This window comes from Geotrypetes seraphini, chromosome 2 (genome assembly GCF_902459505.1).
Source record: "Geotrypetes seraphini chromosome 2, aGeoSer1.1, whole genome shotgun sequence".
NCBI classification, from domain to species: Eukaryota; Metazoa; Chordata; class Amphibia; order Gymnophiona; family Dermophiidae; genus Geotrypetes; species Geotrypetes seraphini.
The window spans coordinates 267671542-267692902 of record NC_047085.1 but is presented as its reverse complement, the minus strand read 5'-3'; the positions used below and the strand labels follow the sequence as shown (position 1 = coordinate 267692902).

The window sequence follows — 21361 nt, the reverse complement described above, 5'->3', positions numbered from 1 at the left end:
GTAATATTGTTTTATAATTTTTAATAAACAGATATATATAACGTTCCCTCACATCCAGTAATGGCTAAGAATAAGACCTTATGGAAGCCCATTTCTTGTAAAAAAGATCAAAGCCACCCCTCCTTTCTTAATTGTGATACATGACAGCAGGAATAACCTCCTAGACAACAATCAGATGAAATTACTAAAATCCTATTAATCAGCCCAAGTTTCAGTTAAGGCTGGAAATGTAAACTTTCTAATATCATATATTAACATCAGCTTATTAATTGCATAAGAACATAAGCCGTGCCTCTGCTGGGTCAGACTTGAGGTCCATCATGCCCAGCAGTCCGCTCACACGGCGGCCCATCAGGTCCAGGACCTGTATAGTAGCCCTCTATCCCTTCTATCCCCTTTTTGCAGAACACATATTGAGAAGCCCAAATGATAACAAACCCTCTCTGCTTTCAGCAATGCTAACTTTGTTTCCTCAGCAGTCAAGACAATGAGATCTGTTTCCATGTGCCTTATTTCTTTTATTGAGTTCATAAATTACAGATGTTAACTGAGAAATATGTATTAACAGAGGGTGGAAAACACAAATACTGATTTAGAGCTTTATTTTGTTAAATAATTGTTGGTACAGGATTGGTTCTATGTAAATGATTGCTAGTTTATAATTTTATGTTCTTACAGTTCTTTGAGTATACTTCAAAAAAAGAAATCCGATTTAACTCTGTGACCGAATTATGTGCTGAGGTTCCTGAACATAAGACATATGTTGGAATGAGGAACTGCCCAAAAGATGGGGCTTCCATCCCCCAGAATATCCTATGGGAATTCAAAGATGTAAGTAGCTTAGTAAACAGCAGTAGCTAAATACAAGTCTTTCAAATATTGATTTCTATGGCTATTTTGGGGCATTAACCAGACAAACTTTGCACCCAATATTCAAAAAAACTTATTCTGTCAGTGCTAATGGAAACTATGTAAGTCTCCTTTTTAACAAAATAAATTTGTGATGGTTATACACAATTGAATGCATAGAATTCCCCATCATAGGTTCTAAACATGACTTATGCATAGACTGGGAAAGAAGGCCAGGGACTAGTAGAAAAAATTATTGGCACAGGGGAAGCATAGACCAGTGTTTCCCAAGTCATTCCTGGAGCACTCCCTTGCTAATCAAGTTTTTAGGATATCCTTAATGAATATTCATGAACTTGATTTACATTCACAGTTTCCATTATATTCATTGCTTTCATGCATATTTATTGTGTACATCCTGAAAACCTAACTGGCAAGGGGGTGCTCCAGGAATGACTTGGGAAACACTGGCATAAACTACAGGAGGTAGTACCTCTACCATCTCCTCCTCCTCCATATAACATACACACCTAAGGCACACAAAATTACATATACCTGTGAGAGGCAATGCTGAATATAAGCACAAAACTAAGTGCTTATGGCACTTATCTTCATATATTAGGAGGGCCAACAGAAAATCAGATTCATAGTGTGTTATTTCTTTTCTTCTCCCTGGTTAAATTTTGTCTAGGCAAATTGCTGTCCATGCAAAATTTATCTGTATTAAGTAATGGTTGCCCCAAATTACTCGGATAATTTGGGTCAGCCATATAGCTGCCTTAGATTATTTGGATAACTTTCCTATCAGTTTCTGAGCAGTAAGATACCTTTTTCAAAACCAAAGGGTTAATTCTTTAAGGAACCCTGGAACTGTAGCACAAATTCCACTCTCTTAAACTCACAATACACTGCATAATTACATTGTCTTTTAAGATGTTTTATTTTGCATTGTATTAACATTATTGTGGCATGATATGCTATATATATATTAGTCTTTAAGCCCGTTACATTAACGGGTGCTAGAATAGATGTGTGTGTCTTTCTTTCTGTCTCTCTCTTTCCTTGGCTTTCCACCACCACCCTTTGCCTGCTTCCCCTGTCCAGCAGTAGCCCTTCCTTTTACCTTCCCCTTGTCGTGCGGTACCCCTTCCCTGCTGCCCCTGTCCAGCATTAGCCCTTCTCCCTTCATTTAACCTTTTACCCGGTTTTTGTGGTGGTCTGCAGTGGTTTCGGGGTCGCAGCGTCGTGGAAGAAAGGCAATGTTTAAACCGCCGCAGGCTCCTATTGATGAGGAAACTGCCACATACTCTACTGCGCATGCGGAAACCGCCAAACGAAACAGTCGCACTCTCCTTCTTCTGCCTCCTGCTGCCGCAATCCGCTTCACGCGCCTCAAATCGAATTCGGCACAGAGGCACACATCACGGTGGCAGGGATCACGCCGTTTCAACAGCGCATGCGCGGGTAAGGGTTTTATTAGATTATATATATACTAGTCTTTAGCCCGTTACATTAACGGGTGCTAGAATATATGTGTGTGTGTCTGTCAAGGGCAGAAGGGATGCTAAATCATAGGGTGACAGGCAGAGAGAACAACAGGAAAAAGAGTGGAAGCAATCTTGAACCCTGAGGGTGAGGGCAGAGAGAGGTGGTGAGATGATTGATCATGGGGAGAGGGACAAAAGGGAATAGAGATGGGATAGGAAGATAGTGGAAGTAAAAGGACAGGGAGATGTATGTTTTTAGATGTATCTAAATAAAAATAATAACAAAAAATTTATCTTTTTTATGTCATCTTAGCATATTTTATGCTGCAGAACGAATTATTTTTTTTTACATGTATTACACATAACGAACGTTTCACATAACAAACTTGCTCCTGGAACCAATTAAGTTCGTTGTGTGAGGCACCACTGTATATGAAAAAGCCTTCCTTAAAAGATTATTTTTGTACAATCCCACTTTATTCCGGGACCAGTGGGTTTTATGCATTCTTAGCCACCAGGCACTGTAGAAAGCTTCAGATGATTGAAGTCATAACTCCTCCCTCTGCTAGCATATCATGGAGCATGCCCATTAGATTCCAATCTTGCTTTCTACATGCCAAGCCTGTAGGAGCTTATCTCTCCTATCATGTTTTCTTTTACTAGTTTTCAGTAATTTTTTTGGTAATTCCTTTGCAGGTTTGCCCTTGTGTGGGAACATCCTTGTGGCAGGAGGTTGCAGACGGTTGGAGAACGTCTGCTTCTGGGGGGTTCCGTGCGAGGCAGTAAGCCCCCAAGATAGCCTGCAGGACAGATTGGGGCTCTGGGATCAGAAGCTAGCTCACCCCAGGTTCATCTGCTAGTGGATGTAGTGCAGGCTGAGTGGTTCCGTGGCAGTGAGACCAGGATTGAGGTAGTTACACAACTTCTCCGAGGGTGGCAGAGGTCACCAGCTCTGGTGGTCGAACCGGTGGGGCAGTCAGAAGACTTGAAATCCAACGTTACAGCTTCCTGAGGCATTAGATCTCCCTACATGCTGTTTCAGCATTGCCTGCATTCTCTCCCATTCAGCACAATGGAACAGTGAATAACAGTGTGACAGGCTGTTTTGGCGATTTTAACGGGTCTTAAAAAAGGGATTTGGGGTGTTTTCCCTGCATGCCCTACCCCCTTCTAAAATCCCCAATTTGCCATTTTCTGGGAATTCCTGTTCCTTTCCCAGGCGATTTTATTGCAAAATCAGCACCCACAGCAGCCATCTTGGATTTTCCTGATTTTAATAAATCTATATTTTTTTGTAGTTAGGAGCTTTGTTTTGCTCCAAACTTCACAGATGGCTTTCCCAGGTTGAGATGAATCAAATTCATGCCTCATTTGCAGCAAATGGCTGTCGTGCATGCCTTTCACATCTGGGGAGACCCTCCTTGACCCTTCTGCCCCAATTTCTGTGAAAATTGCGTCTGGAGGCTGTTGGGAGAGTGCTGGCGGTGTTTCAGTGAAACGCAAGCACAGTTCCAGAGAAAAGCCTTATACTCTTAAGTACTCTTAAGTCTGAGCTCTGAGGTGCACAGGGTGGCTCTCGCCGCAGGAGACCTTTTTCCCCTGGAATTTGTGCATAGGCTGCCTCAGGCATACTTAGTCAAGAAGACTATGCCTACATCTGGACCGTCCGTGGGGATTTCGCCACTGCTCGGCCCGAGTCTTAATCATTTTCCTAAATTGAAGTAAACTGGTAGCACTCCTAATATCCAATGGTATTGCTTCCTGTACAGTCAATAAAGCATGCCAAATGCCTACTAACTTTATCTATTTAATAAATGAAACCTGAAGACTGATCTTGTTTTGCGCAAACTTGATTATTGCAATTCTGTTCTCATTGGACTCCCGAAATACCAATTACATCGTCTACAATTAGTCCACAATATTGCAGTGAGATTACTCCATCACTGTTCTAAGTTTGATTACATCTCACCACTTCTAAGATCAGAACACATGCTTCCGGTGTCATATCGCATCCCTTTTAAATATAAATATCTTTTCCCACCAGATTCTCTCGAATGGTCTTCCCTTGTTTTTATATAGTCTTCTGGTCCCATATTTGCCTCAAAGAACTTTACGCTCCTCACAGCAGCAGTTAGTCATTCCCTTATTTAGACAATTTTTTCTGTACTTCCATAGGAATTTTTCATTCAGTTTTATGGTTCCTACTCTCTGGAATTCTTTGCCTTTTTACCTTCATTCAGAGAAATCATTTGTAATCTTAAAGGCACAATTAAAGGCATACTACTTCTCTTTGGCTTTTAGTTCTTAACTTCCTCCTGATGGCTACTTTTCTTCTGTGTGGGCAGATTTAAATTCTTTATTCCCTCCCTTACCATATTGTTCATCCCTTTCCCCAACTTTTTTTTATTTTTATTGTAATCCCTGATTCCCTCTTTTCCCATTGTTTTCCTTTACATTTTGTCTTCTTTCTGTTCTTACCCTATTTAATTTGTTTTTTGGTTTAAAATTTTTTATTGTAAACTGCTTAGATTTGCCTTCTGGTTTATTTGCGGTATATTAAATAAATTGAACTTGAACTTGTTTTCAGATTGTAATGCACGATAAAGATGATATATTTGTAGAAGAGAACTAAGTAGTGTTGGGCATTTGTCCTTAAACAGCTTAAAGATTAAACAAATTGTTTTAAACTCTATACGATTGGCAATAGGCAACCATAGATTTTTAAAGGAGGTTCTCAAGTATCCTGGAAATACATTGCCTCTATTACAGATTTATTTCCTTCCTGGCTTAGATGTTCGTCGTGAGGATACAGAAAAGACACTATAGTGGCTGAACTTTCCCCTGATAGTTAAATATTTCAGCTGTTCTGGAAAGATCTCAAAAAGAGATCATGTTTAGAGTAACATTGCTAGTATCTTTTGTTTTCTTACAGGATAAAAAGGCAATTTTAAGACTTTATTTCAGACAGGCTATCCTGGCTGTGATTTTGGGAGAGAAGATTAATATTTTTCCCAGATGTCTCTAGGTGGACACAACAGTGAAGAAAAAAGTTTCTGGGTATGAGACAAGAGATGCTAACTTTGGGGCAAGGTTTCAATTAAGGCTTCAGTGTAAATGTATATTGTTGTTTGAATAATAAAGTTTATCACTTTTTGAACCAGATAAATTATGTAGATTTTTGGATTCAATATGAACAGGGATTATGGTATTAAGTTGCAGTTAGGAACCTGCTTCTTTCCTACTTTTTATGTTTGTTAGCCTTGAAAAGGAATTAAGTCCCAATTACTGCCCCACACTCTTTCTCTGTCTGTCATTTGCAAGACAGATGCATCTGGGGACATATCTTAGAGACAAGAAATTATCTTCCAAACATGTCCAGTTTATTGAATGTTCTGTAGCTCTTTTTATATCATTTTACATGAGTCAATGTCGTCAGCATGTGACGTAAATACAAACCATATATGGACACAGGTCACATGAAACTTTAAAGAAATAACAGGCATCTTTTTCTATCTAAAGGCCAAAGTTTAAAGGTGCTTTGATCAGCAGGACTTTTTGCTTATCTAAAGCTGCTTGCAAATACAGCTATGAAAACAATTGAATTCACTTCACAACAAGATAAGAACACATCTTCTCAAACATAAAATGGCCTTGCAGTATTTCAGCAAGAGAAGGAAAAACAAATAGGGTCTGGTTTTCTTACAGCTTCAAACACAGCCTAAGGAAAACTACACGTGTCCCTTCAAGCCTCACATGGTTTTATTCTGATAGCTATATCCCCCCTGCTATGTGGATTATTAAGACATTGGATTATCGGTGATATTTCTTTTTATAACTTTCTCTTTGCATAACATGAATAGTCTATGGTTATTTTTCTGTACAAAGTATTTTGTGCAGGCAGTGGTCGTATTGAGGCTTGACTATTGCAATGCCTTGTATCTTGGGATGACCAAGGCAAGGTACAGAATGCTACAGCCAGATTGATCACAGGAATATCAAAATATGCCCATAGGAAGAAATGGGTGACTCAGCAGCGACATCCGGAAACAGCGAAGGGAACCCACAGGAAGATGAGACCAGTGCAAGCCATCACCAGGTTGAGGGAAGATGGAAGTACGCAGAGAAATCGGACCCACGGCTGGAGAGATGGACATACACCAGGGACACGGACTTGAGGCTGGAGAGACAAGAGAAGACAGAGAGGACAGTGGAGGACATGGACCTACGGCTGGAAAGATGGACATACACCAGAGTCATGGACTTGAGGTTGGAGAGGCAAGAGAAGACAGAGGACTTGAGGTTGGAGAGGCAAGAGAAGACAGAGAGGACAGCAATCATCGTGGGGGACTCCATCATCAGGCAAGTCGACAGTCACATAGCAGTAGGAAGACAGGATCAGCTGGTGACCTGCCTACTGGGAGCCAAGATGGAAGACATAGTGAGCCGCATCGACAGGATCATCAACAGCGTGAAAGAAGAAGATATGGCGGTGGTGATCCATGTGGGAACTAACAACGTGAGCAACAGGAAGTACAACAGGGAAATACTAGGAAGAAGGGGAAAGCTGACAGTCGACCAAGAGAGAGAGTCGATTGGTTCAGAAACCGGTATACCCGGAAGACATGTGCAGGAAGATAGCGGGGAAGACTCACCAGATATCAGGCAGGACAGATCTAAGGGAAAACAAAAGAGAAGGAAATGCAAGAAAAGAGCAGGCCACAAACTCAAGTGTATGTTGTGACCAGCCAAGTATTCTCCCTGCCAAGGTCCCAGTTAGGGCAGGGGAAAATGTAAAAAGGAAAGCCCGGGGTGGAATCAGGAAGGGGTATATGGTTCCTGAGAATGCTAATTTACCCTGGGACCACCAGAGGGAGCCTGAGGTGTTTGAGGAAGAGGTAGGTGATCTATCCCCGAGTCACCACCGGGGGAGCCCAAGAGGGCCCAGGAACACTGCTGACTCGATTAGAGTAGGGCGTGGCCCCAGAGTACTTAAACCAGCAGTGGAGAACAGACAGGGAGGCCAGCTAGGGAGAAGGTTTAAACCTTTTCTCCCTAGGGAGTCCCCTGGGCCAAGCAGGAGCAACCAACCTACACCCATGGAGCTGTTAGAGGCTGGACAAGCTGAGGAGCTACTGATTCCAGAAGAAGAACAACCCATGGAATGTGAAGAAAGTCTGACCGAGGGTGCTCCTGATTTTCCTGAAGCCATGCAGGTGGACTGGGCCTCAGCCTGCAAACAGTGAGTTGATTTTGCACTTTACTGTTTGGGACTATTTTTGGGTTTTTTTTAGCTAGGAGTGTGAATTGTTTGGGAGAGGTTTTGCTAACACCCAGGGAGGGAATTTTTGAAAGCCAGTCTAGAGGCTTTATTTTGCAAAACCTGACACTCTCCTGTCCTGGCAGTGAATTGAACTGGCCAGAGGCTTTAATGAACTTTGAGCACTAGTGCTACTGGATAAGTGCCATGAACTGTTTTTTTTTTGTGTTTTTGAAACTGCCTGCCGGGGAGCAGTCAGAACTGGCTCTGAGGAGAGCTGAATTCTCAGACACAGCTGAGACTAAATCCTTGCTGAGAGCAAGCCAAGAACTTTATTGTAGGCTGTTTGTTTGCTTGCTTGTTTTGATATTTTTGTTTGCTGCTGTTTGGGAACATTCTGACCAGTTTGGCAGCTATATTGAAAGACTACTTACCTTGATGAAGGAATGAATAAAATGGTATTATTTTCCTTTGAATTACAATTCTGGTGACTTTGTTTTTGTTGATTCCGGTTTGGAATCCGGTCCTGCAGGGTGGCTCCATTTCAGGTCACACGTCAGAGTGCTTTATTGTGGTTACCACTGTGAGTGATATTGAGCCCTCTCCTGGGCTACAGTGGTGGTTACAATGTACATCAACGCAAGGAGCCTAAGGAACAAAATGGGTGAATTAGAAGCTATAACACAAAAGGATAACTTTGACATCATCGGCATCATGGAAACATGGTGGACCGAAGAAAACGTCTGAGACACTGTGCTACCGGGATACAAATTATACCGCAGAGACAGAGTGGGTCAAAAAGGTGGGGGCGTTGCCCTATATGTCATAGAGGGAATTGAATCTACTGGAGAGAACATGCCTGAAATGACAAATAAATTAGAGTCTCTATGGGTCAGAATTCCAGGAGACCAATGGATTGGAAATGAAGATCGGCATCTACTATCGACCCCCAGGGCAGTCCGAAGAAATTGATGGAGAAATGATAGATGAGATTAAGCGCAACTGCAAGGGAGGCAACGCAGTTATTATGGGTGATTTCAACTATCCGGGAATAGATTGGAACCTAGGCCCCTCCGGCTGAAGTAGGGAGACAAAGTTCCTGGATGCTGTAGGTGATTGCTTCCTGGAACAATTTGTCAAGGAAAACATGAGAGAAAATGCAATTCTGGACTTAATTCTAAATGGACTACAAGGACAGGCACAAGATGTAGAAGTAGAAGGGACGCTGGGAAGCAGTGATCACAATATGATCTGCTTCGACATTGATGCAGGGGTGAAACATCGATCCAGAAAGACGGCCACGGCACTGAACTTCCGAAAAGGGAATTACGAAAGGATGAAACTCGTGGTGGGGAAGAAGATCAAAAAGAGGATAAGCACTGTAAAAACGCTAGAGCAGGCATGGCCCCTTTTTAAGGACACAGTCACCGAGGTGCAAAATCTATATATACCGCGTATCAACAAGGGATCCAAGAGGAAAAAGAACAAAGAACCGGCGTGGCTCACTGTAGCGGTGAAGGAAGTGATCAGAGACAAGAAGACTTCGTTCAAGGAATGGAAAAGGTCAAAAACGGACAAAAACTGGAAGAAGCACAAACAACATCAACACAGGCGCCATAAAGCGGTAAAAGGGGCCAAAAGAGACTACGAGGAAAAAATAGCCAAGGAGGCGAAAAACATCAAGCCCTTCTTTCGATATATTAAGGGGGAAACGACCTGCAAAGGAAGTAGTGGGACCATTGGATGATCATGGATTAAAGGGAGTGCTAAAGGAGGACAAAGCCATCGCCGATAAATTGAACACATTTTTTGCGTCGGTATTTACCAAAGAGGATATACAAAACATACCGGATCCCGACAGGCTATACACTGGGGGCAAAGATGGGAAACTGACAAGGTTGACGGTCAGTCTAGAGGAAGTACGCAGGCTTAAAAGTGACAAATCCCCAGGACCAGATGGCATCCATCTGAGGATCATAAAGGAACTGAAAGGGACTATAGCTGAACTGCTTCAACTAATAGCCAATCTGTCAATCAAATCGGGAAAGATTCCGGAAGACTGGAAGGTGGCAAATGTTACGCCGATCTTCAAAAAAGGTTCGAGGGGAGATCTGGGAAACTACAGACCGGTGAGTCTGACCTCTGTACTGGGAAAGATGGTAGAGGCGCTGATAAAAGACCGCATCATTGATCACCTTGACGAAAGGGGGGAGTGGAAGCGAGGACAGGTTTTAGAGAGGCATGGTTGACTTTGCGAGGGTTTTTGTAGGATGGGTGGTGTTTTGGGCGAATGAGCGTGGAAATTCTGAGGCCAGGGCAGATATTGCGAGCATTTATAGAGTCGAGGTTGGGGGCAGGGGGTGTCAGGCAGGGGAAGAGTTTGAGAGAAGAGCAGAGTAGGAGAAGAAGGAGCCATGGAGGTGGCTTCATGATGAGAGATTAGAGATCTATGGGTTAGATGGCCTGTTTGAGGCGAGTGAGAGTAGGTTAAGGATGGAGGAGCGACTAGGTAATAACGTACTAGGTATCAGCACAAACGATATTGGACAGATCTAGTAAAGCATTTCTGAATTGGAGTTATTCTGAAAATGATCTCGTGGAAGGGGGATGAAGATAATCTGGCTATCAAATCGGTATTCAAATTAGCATAGATTTTTGGATTCAATAGGCATTTAACAAATTAGTTAAGAATTGACAACAATTAATTGACAAAAATTAAGAAGACTGCAAGCATTTAACAGATTATAAGATTCAACAGGTATTTAAGATAATTTTTTGATTACTTTTGCTTTATGTATATTTTTAATTTTTTTTTTTGAGAGCTAGTAAATGAACTTTACAGTTGGATGGGTTCACGATTATGCTTAACGATGAAAGATTTCACAATTAGACTTAAACATGGGGAAAGTTTCCCCTGCTGGCTCGGGGGTGGGTGGGCGGAGCGATGCTGGAGACCCGCCGATGTGGCTACTGGTTTCGGTTGGCGATAGTCCACTTGAAGGGAGAAAAGTTTCCCCTGCTTCTCTTTCGATCTCATCTCTGCTGGAACGGGGGTGGAGTAGAGATGAGCAAGCCAACAGCATACAGAACAATATAAAGCAATAACACATCTGCAAATCCAGCACATCCGCCCAAACAGGACAGGCGAGAAATATCAAGCAATAGTCCAGCACAAAGCAGATGGCAGGAAGATCAAATATGCCCAATACTGGATTTTTCAATAACCTCAAACACCCTCCCCCGAGAAAACAGATGAACCCAGAACACAATACTAAAGCTGAGAACTATAAGACCCTACCCACCCATTTCCCCCCCTCCCAACCTGTGTGATGTAGGGTAAAAATTTAGAGCAAAGAAATAGAGGCAAAACCAGAAAGAGAAAGGTGCATCCAAAAGGAGTGAAGAGAAGACAAAAGGAACTACACAAGGAGGCGAAGGTCCCCGTCAATATCTAACAATTCAACAACATGCTGCGTTCCCGATGCTGAAGAGAAAGCCAGTACCCCTCCCATATGTCTTGAAACCTGATCCAGAGGCGCTCATCGTGCATCCCCGCTGCTCTCCGTTCCAGAAGAGCTAAGTCATAGAGGAACAAATGCCACAGAGAGAAGGAGGGAGCACGCGGCACGCGCCAAAAAACCAAGATGGCCTTCTTTGCCAAAAGGAGAGCCTTAAATACTAACTTCTTCTGTCCCTCGGATTCGCGGGAGAGGGCAGCCCCATCATAAAAAAGAGCAATAGATGGGGTACATGTAGGCAACGAAGGGATTATGGAGAGCAAAAAGGCCCACACCCGCTGCCAAAAAGTCTGTATCAAGAAGCAAACCCAGAACATATGATCCAGGGAGGCAGGCGTCATGGAGCATTTGGGGCAACTAGCATGCTCAGCAAAGCCCTCTGTGGGGAAATAAACGCTCTATGGAGAAATTTATACTCCTGCTCTCTGTGGAGCATGTTAAAGGAGATAGTACGCAGCAGAACAAAACAGTGAGAAATCAATGTGGATGAGATAGCGCTCCCCAAGTCAGCACTCCATGCCCCTGCCAACCAATCGGCCCGCTCAGTCGGCTGAGAAGAGTTCAGTATGTGGACATAGTAACGAAGACGTGGGGCCGAGTCCTCCCACAAAGCCAAACTCTGACCAAGAGCCTTTGCCATGGATGATCGCAGGTGGGTCCCACCCAGACTAAAAACATAATGGCAGAGTTGCAAAAGCATCTACCCTGTCCAACCCATATAAAGACGCCAATTCGGCAGGTGCGAGAAGAGTCCACCCCTCAGTAAGAACATCCCCCACCCTACGAATCTACGAAACATGTTATCACTGCCCGGACTAAATTGTAAATTCCCCACAAGTGACAAAATAGGGGAGATATTATAATTTATACCCAGGTGTTGGCAAAGCTGTTTCCATAGAAGTCTCATATAAGTCCAACTGTGCAGAAGGAGCATGTAACAGAAACAAACCAGACAGAGGGGATAACAGATCACATTCCACTGGAAAAATCAAGAAGGAGGAACTCTCCAGGCACCAGTCACGAACCTGTCTCATACCACACGCTAAATTATACACTCGGAGATCTAATAAACCGAATCCCCCCTGCGCCACCAGCAGCATCAATATACTAAGAGACAACAGCGACCTCCGTCCTCGCCACAGAAAAATCTGCAAGGCACCATACAACGCCTCCAAGTCCACGCGTCGCAGCCATAGCGGCAAAGTCTGGAACAGATAAAGCCATCGGGGCACAATCATCATATTATACAAAAAGATGCGACCCGCAAGGGAGACCGGCAAAGCCCCCCACAATCTCAAGCTCTCAACAGAGCTCCGAAGCAAGATACATTGATCTCATAGAGGGGTTCCAATGAGGATGGAATCAAGACACCCAAATATTTCACCTGTCGAGAGGCCTTCTTCAGTGGGAAGTCAGACTACAGATGAGATACACGCAGGTGAAGAGGTAGCGCCTCTGACTTAGATACATTAAGTTTGAGACCCGAAAGCTCCCCGAACTGCCTAAACAGTTCCAACAAGACAGTTAGGCTGGAGACTGGATCAGTTAAAAGAACCATAATGTCGTCCGCAAAGGCCATACAACGCAAGGACTAAGTTCCCACCTCCACTCCGGCAAGCATAGGATGAGTACGAAGACAAAGTAATAAAGGTTCCAAGAATAAGATATAAAGCAAAGGAGACAAGGGGCAACCCTGTCGTGTGCCCCGTTGTAGCGAAAAAACCGGAGAGGCAACCCCGTTAACCAGCACCTCAGCCACAGGGTTAGAATATAAGGCACGGAGGGCCCCCATAAAGAACCCATCCATCCCATATTGATGTAAGAGCGGAAAAAGAAAAGCCCACTCCACCCTGTCAAAAGCCTTTTTGGAGTCAAAACTAATAGCCAATGCTGGCCGACGCTGAGAGTCACAATGAGCCAAAGCAAGCAAGAGCTTCCGGACATTATGTCCCGTCTGGCGACCCTTCACAAAACCCACCTGGTCCATCCCCACCAAAGATGGAACAAGCGGAGCCAGCCTATTTGCAAGAACCCGGGCTAAAATTTTGAGATCAATGTTAATAAGCGAAATAGACCTATACGATTCCACCAATAGGGGATCCTTGCCCAGTTTAGGCAAAACAGTAATCATCGCTTGATTCGAACCAGGAGGAAAGTGACCTCCGGCCACAGCCTGCTCAAAATACCGTCTCAGCGGGTCTGCCACATATCCCTGAAGAAGACGATAAAACTCCCCACTAAACCCATCCGGACCCGGAGATTTACAAAGAGGTAAGTGTTTAATGACCCCCAACACCTCCTCCCTAGTAATAGGGGAAGCTAAAAGCTTGCAGTCCGCAGCCGAGAGCTGGGGCAACGGCAACTTGTCTAGATAAGCCTGAATCTGAGATTCCCGATCCACCACCTCCACCGAGTAAAGTGAGCTATAAAAAGCTACAAAAAGCTTCTCCATCTGAGACTGGTCCGTAACCAACCGCCCCCCGCGGTCCCGGAGAGAGGTAATCGAGGAAGAACCCCGCCGGGATTTAATCAACTGTGCCAACATTCTACCCGGCCGGTTTCCAAAACGATGCAATCGGTATTTATAATAAAAAAGAGATTTGTGGGCCCTCTCATGTAACAGGGCATGGAGTGCTGACTGTGCCACCTGAAAGTCATGCTTGTGAGCCAAAGTGGGGGAATGAAGGGCCAAGAGTCTGCTCTCCCGCACTCTACACTCAAGAGCTAAAATTTTTCCCGCCATCAATTTCTTGCGACGGGCACTGTATGCTATCACAGCCCCACAGAACACCGCCTTGGCGGCCTCCCAGAAAAGACCTCCATCACCCTCATGTACCCCATTGAACTCGACATAGTTCCGCCACTGCTGTTCCAAAAACAGCCTGAAATCGGGGTCTGAGTAGAGCGCTACCGGAAAATGCCAGCACCCTCCTCCGCCCGGGGGTCCAGCCACTATACTAATGTCCATCCATACCAGAGTATGATCAGAGATAACTAATGCACCAATCTCAGCCTCATTGACCGCATAGAAAGATGAGCGCGAGAGAAAAATATAATCAATTCTAGAGGAAGAGTCATGTACTTTAGAGGTATGAGTAAAATCCCTTTCCCCAGGGTGAAGCGTTCTCCAAACATCAACTAAATCTAAGGCATCCAGCCAAGCATTAAGCCCATTATCCAACCTCCCCAAAGAGTGAGAGGACCCCCTAGAGGAGTCCAGGACAGGGTCTAATATAGAGTTAAAATCCCCTAGGAAGATTGTTTGAGCTACATGTATCTGGGGCAAGGACATTAATACCCCCAATAGCTTTTTATAAAATGACTGTCGGGCAGTGTTAGGGGCGTACACTGAAGTCAAAAGAACAGGGCGCTGACACAAGGTACCCTGAACAATGACATAGTGTTCCTCCGGATCCAAAAAGATTCTGGATTCAGTAAATGGAACCGATTTATGGAGTAATAGAGCCACCCCAGCCTTAGCCCTAGGAGAAGAAGCAGAATAACAACGCCCCACCCAAGATTGTCGCAATTTACCATGTTCTTTTTCAGTAAGTTTAGTCTCCTGCAACCCCACTATGTCAGCCTGGTGATGAGCTAGACACTGCAGAATCTTGGTTCGCTTTATAGGGGAGTTAATACCTGACACATTCCATGTCACACACCTGAGGCCCCGCTTAGCAGGCATACAGAGAAGAAGAACCATACATACCAGAAAAGAAAGAAACCATAAATCCACTGCCGAGAGTCTCAGCCCTCCTCCCAGCAGCCCAGTATCCACAGTACACCCCTACAGAACTCGCCCACATACACACAGGTCAGGATTCTCCCCCCAGCACTCCAGCCCCCAACCCCCCCTCCCCCCAAGCACCCCACCCATCCCCCCAACACACCAGAAACCACCACACCAACAGAGGGACTTCAAGAGGCCTAAAGCCCCCCCTCAGCCCCCAAAGACAGAACCCAAGCGATACAGAAGGAAAAATAAAAAAGGAAACAAAAGTGCATTGGATTACCCAATGATGGTCTAGGACTGCATAGAAAGGAGAAGTCCAAATGAACTAGAGATCCCTAGACCAGAAGAGGAATAGGCCCACAGAGATACAAACAATGTTAGGAAAACCACAAACAGTATGGGTATACACAATCCGGAAAGGACAGTATCATCATATGTAGAACAGGACAGGAAAAACCACACTAAGGTCCCCACGGAGGAGCCGCCATCACTCCTCATGGACCCCAGGTTCACAAACTAGAAAATCCAAGAACTCAGGGGCATCCACTCAGGTACTAGGCAGCAGATCTGGGAACCAGATATTCAGTTGTGCTCGTGCCGCCGCACAGGTGTCAAACACTACCGGTTGACCATTGTAGAGGAACCGGAGCTTGGCAGGGAACTGCAGGGTAAAACACAGCTGCTTCTCCACGAGGTGTTTACAGATGGGTGAAAAGCTACGACGCAGGGCGGCCACATGAGCAGAGTAATCCTGAAAGATCAAGATCCAATGGTTCTGGAACTGCAGATCCCTCCGTTGCCGAAAATTTTTCAAAAGCAGGTCTTTGATTGCAAAATTCAGTACACATATGATCACCACTCTGGGTTTAAGCATCCCCTCCTGCTTCCTGCCCAATCTGTGTGCTCTCTCAATCCTGAGTGGACCAAAGACAGAAGAGGCCAGCAATTCCTCCGCCAGCCATTTCTCCAGAGCAGGTAGGAGGACCGCATTGGACACAGACTCCAGGATGCCCACCAGACGCAGATTATTGTGTCTGGAGCGGTTCTCCAAATCTTAAATCTTTTCAGCGTCGCTCACTATGGTACTTTTCAGTTGGCAGAGCTCCTCCTGTACCAGAGTAAGGGAGTCCTCCGCGGAACTCACTCTCTGTTCCACCGCTGCTACTCGGCCATTGAATGTAGATACAGTGGCCGAAAGTGTCGCCAACGATTCTGTGACCTGATCAAGCTGGGTGCCCAGGGCCAAAACCACCGCCTCCGTGAGCCGTGCGACCATGTCGTCACTTGTGGTGTCTGCAGTCTCCACCGAGCCCGCCATCTTGCCATCGGACCCAGGCCCCGATTTCAGCCTCTCTAGCTCTTTCTTGCCGCTCTTTGTCACCATCTCCGTGCTGCCTTTTAGTAGAAATCTGTCCATAGACCTTAGGTCATCCGTGAGCAATCGCTGGAGTAATATAGAGCAAAGAAGATCGTTCAAAGGAGCCGATGCAGAGGGAGAACTTCAAAGCTCAGGGAAAACACGTCTTCCCTGTGCTCTGCACGGCCACGCCCCCCCGATGATGTTTAATATGAGCAATAAATATGTTAAAAAGCAGCAATCCCAGCACAGGCCGCTGGGGAAACCCACTATTTACCTTTTTCCATTGAGAATATTGTTAGGGAATACTATCTAATCCATAAATTATAGGTACAAGGTGCTCAGACATTTAAGATAGACACCTTTGCAGATGACTTACTAGTTCATATCACTCAACCCAGGCTATCTTTATCTACATTGCTTGAAAACTTTACAGAATATGGGGATATCGTGGGCTTCAATCTCAATATGGATAAATCAGAAGCTCTTGCCACTGATGACACATTACAAGAACATTGGGGACCTGATTTTCAACTACGATGGATGATTGGACACTTCTGATATCTTGGTATTAAATTACCCTCAAACTCCTGACATTTATACTAGGAAAATATACCTCCCCTTCTTGGGCACATCAAACAATTTTAAATGGCAATTCCTGTGTCTATCATTGGGTGGTCGTATTGTACTCTTTAGTATGATGTTTTTCCCAAAATGGTTATTTAGTTGACAGCCTTGTGATTATAACATTGTGATTGGTGATCTTTACAAAGTGAGATTACTAAGTTTTGTTGGGCGGGTAAGAAACCAAAATTCTGATTTGATAAATTGGTGGAACCCTGGAGTAGAGGAAATTTGAGACTCTCAGAGTTATGCCTTTACAATTGGGCCTGTTTGCTAAGACACATAAGAGATTGGGTACTGGGGGTAAGCAATTTTACTCTTATTGTTTGAGTGGGCACTTTTCTCCTCTATGCAATTAACATACCTACTTCACATGCCACAATGTGATGTGGCCCTGCTGTTTGGGGCCTGCTGCAATAACTGACCTCACGGGACTCAATATGCTGGTATAAGTAATATATTTTTATTAGTAAATCAGTAACAGCTTACAAGAATAAATCTTTCAGCATATAGAGTGACAGAGCATAGGATCATCAAGCCTGAGATCTCGGATCTGTCCTGCCTACCTAATCAAAAAGGCTGTCTCTTATACAATTCTTGATAGCCTTAGGCCATGTTGGTACATATCATATTGTTAGTTTTTATATTAATATATTTTATTGGTTTTCAAGAAAATACAAAGCAATACAAAATACAAAACATCTAAGTAATAAATAAATAATAATAATAATAAATAACAGTTTATATACCGCAGTACCGTTAAGTTCTATGCGGTTTACAAAAGATTAGTGAAGTACAAGTTGAGAGAACTTAAGGGAAGGGAGAACAAGTGGGGGAAATGACCAGAGAACCGTTAAGGAGGGGAAAGGGAGGAACGGGTCAACTTTCTAGGTACTTCAGGAACAGGTGAGTTTTGAGGCGTTTCCTGAACACCTCGTAAGTGGTGGGCGAGAGGAGTTGTTCTAGTTCTTTACCCCATAAAGCTGCTTGATGTGAGAGAAGGTGTCCATAGTGTTTTTTTAGTTTGCAACCTCTGACCGGGGGAGAAACGAAGTGCAAGTGGGAGCTTCTCTTGTGTCTGCAGGCTGAGAAGGAGAAGAGATCAGTTATGTATTTAGGGGCAAGCCCGTAAAGAACTTTAAAGCAGAAGCAGGCGAACTTAAATTTTACACGAGCTTCCAACGGCAACCAGTGTAGCTGTTTGTAGTATGGCATCACGCAATCGAATTTCTTTAGACTGAAGATAAGTCTGACCGCAGTGTTTTGCATTAATTGTAAGCGTCGTATATGCTTTTGTGGGATTGCTAAGTAGGCGATGTTACAATAGTCAAGTTGACTTAGTACGAGGGATTGTACCAGGATTCTGAATGCAGAGTTATCAAAGTATGCTTTAATGGATTTAAGCTTCCAGAGGGTGAAAAAACCCTTTTTGATTAGGAAGTCCACCTGGTCTTTCATGGTTAGGCATTGGTCCAGAGATACACCCAGTATTTTAATGGTGGGCTGTATGGGGTAGTTAAGTTTGTTAATGCCTAGTGGTGTTTTGGTGTCGTGTGGGCATGGTGAAGCGACAAAGAATTTTGTCTTCTCTGTATTGAGCTTGAGCTTGAAGTCTGTCATCCAGTGCTCCATCAAGTTTATGGCTTCTGATGCTTTGGGAATGGTTTCCGAGATGGAGTTGGCAAATGGGATGATGATTGTAAAGTCATCAGCATAACTGAATAGTTTTATCCCCAGCTTGGTTAATTGTACGTTCAGTGTGGTCATGTATATATTGAAAAGCAGTGGGGATAGTGGGGACCCTTGCGGTACACCGGATGGGTTGCTCCAGGTGTTGGAGAGATCATTATTGAAACGAACCTGATAGGTGCGGGACAGTAGGAAGCCGTGGAACCAGTTTAGCACTTCACCTCTGATGCCAATAGCGTCTAGGCATTGTAGCATTTTCACATGGTCTACTAGATCAAAGGCGGAGCTCATGTCGAATCTAAGTGTACAGACCAAACAAATGAGTCCCAACATTCTGTCGCATTTCACCAGGATGTTCTGTACCCCTTCCCCCCCTCCCAGATATACCAAAAACATCAAGTAACAAGCCATAAGCCCCATTCCAGTGTGTCATGAATAGAAAAATCAAACATTCAACAAAAAGCTGTGAGCTCTGGGTGTCAGAGTAGACCAAAAGGGTTCCCAGTGAGAACAAAACTCTCACCCCTGCAGCGTATCCAATGAAGGATTTTAGAGGCGCTCCATTGAGGCTAGTTCCAACATCAGGGTACACCAATGGGCTAGGGTGTGGGATTCAGAAGAGATCCAACAATAAAGTATCGCTTTCTTTCCCATCAAAATTGCTCGGTCCAGAAAGCCTCTGAAACCCCTCGGGGAGGTTCTTGGTATGGATTCCAGGGTGAACAGTATTGGTCCATGTACATATGTATAATGCCACATGGCTATTATATGGTGATGAACCTGCTGCCAGAAGGCTTGTACCCATACACATATCCAAAACTGATGTCTTAAGGGTGGCTGGAGAATGATGACACTTAAGGCAGTTTGCTGAAACACACGGTTGAGCTCTATACAAATACACCGGGGACCTGTATAGACATAACAGAAATTTAAAGTTCATTTCAATCAAGGTCACCCTGGGTGTCAGACCTGCCACTCGGCGGAGGCCTCGCTGTATCATAAAGTCAGTAACCATGCAAGGTAAATCCATAGTCCATTGATCTGCATAATGTGCATATGGCAATTCACCCAAAGATTCCTGTAGGTGACGATGATGATATCTCAAAGGAATCTGTATCTGGGCTGACAAACATAAAGCTTCAGAGTGAGTTTCCATACGTCTATCAGTGAGGCTGTCCTATGGCAAAGAACGAACATAGTAGGAAAGCTGAGTGTAGGAGAGCCAATGATGAGCAGTCCAACCATGCTCTCGGATGAGGTCCTCCAGAGAATAAAGAGAACCATTGGAATGAACAAGTTGAAAGAGATATTGGTTAGAAACAACCTTCCACACTGCAGCAGACACCGGAGGCATCCCTGGAGCAAAATCTCCATTGCCCTGTAGCGGCAAGTAAGGTGTCACATGATGTGGGATGTGAAGGCGATGGCACAAAACCTTCTAGACACGCCACAAAGGCATCAGCAATAAGTCCCTCGCAGAAGAGGTCTTTGGAGGCAGCCGTTTTGTATGAAGTAAATAGCTAAAATGAGATGGTTCACAGAGAGCCAATTTTTGGCTAGTAGCTGAGACGTGTTGAGTTTCCCAGAACCAGTCATTCAGATGTCTCATCTGACAGGCCTGAGACAATAGTTTCAAGTTTCTCAGTCCCAGACCACCCCGGTCCTTAGGTCGCTGAAGAGCAGGCAGAGATAACCATGCTTTCTTCCCATTCCACAGGTAACATTGTAAACATTTATCTATTTCCTTATCATGTTTGGCAGAGAGCAAAATTGGCAACATCTGAAATACATAGAGCCACTGAGGCACCAAAACCATATTATACAATGCAATCTTCCCCAATAAAGAAAGAGGGTAAACCTTCCAATTCTGCAATTTTTGTTGTGTCATGGTCAGTAAGGGGCTAATGTTCAAAGAGTATAATTGAGAGAGATTTGGAGAAATGTAAATGCCCAAATGTTCCTGGGCCCAGGTAAGGGGAAAAGTGCCCTGCCAGGTGTTCTGCACCTCAGGAGATAAGGCCAAAACCATTGATTTCTGTTTATTTAACACCAATCCTGAGTACATGCTAAACTCATCAAGGAATTCCAGGGCCCTAGGGAGAGATCTCTGCGGGTCCCCAAGTGTCATCAGGAGGTCATCCGCGAATGCCAACACCCACAACTGCGAATCACCCTCCGGCAGACCCCACTGTATTTTTCATAAGAAGGGATCTACAATAGAAATAGAAGAGGCGATAAAGGACTCCCCTGCCTAGTGTCCTGGGCAATCCTAAAAGAAGACGTGCGGCTGCCATTGACTAGGACACTGACTGTAGTTCCGCGTACAACAACCGAACCATATAAAAAACCAACCTGAAATGCCCATATAGGTGAGCACCTGAAAAAGATATTGCCAGTTGACCTGGTCAAAGGCCTTAGCAGCATCCAAACTGACCAGAACCCCCTTAAGGGCACCGTCCTGCGCAGCCTGCATGGCAGTAAGCAGCCGATGAACATTCAAAACTGAGTGGCGATTCTGCACAAAACCTACCTGTTCTGGTACAATCAAGGCAGGCAACAAGAGCGATAACTGGTTGGCCAAGATCTTATCCAGAATCTTAATATCCACATTTATCATAGAGATAGGGCGATAGGATTCAATGTCTGTTTCTGGTTTTCCCAGTTTAGTTAGTAAGGTAATATAGGCGTGATTAGCACCAGGAGGAAACCTGCCGGCCTCTAGAGCTGCTGAAAAATAAGCCTCTAAGGGACCACATAAAGATGGAAATAAAAGGTTATAAAACTCTGGAGAAAATCCATCAGGACCCGGGGATATACAGTTTTTTAGCTGAGTTACCGCTACCTAAA

General features: G+C 44.3%; 1 protein-coding gene across 2 annotated transcripts in view; it reads left to right on the top strand.

Annotated features, from left to right (window-relative positions):
- Window positions 1-21361, top strand: part of LOC117353555 (polypeptide N-acetylgalactosaminyltransferase 4-like) — a 244923-nt gene that overhangs the window by 201729 nt on the left and 21833 nt on the right. For both annotated transcript variants that reach the window (XM_033929612.1, XM_033929611.1), the window contains one exon: window positions 679-831. In XM_033929612.1, coding sequence (XP_033785503.1) covers window positions 679-831 — 153 coding nt within the window. The remainder of the gene's footprint in view (window positions 1-678; window positions 832-21361) is intronic.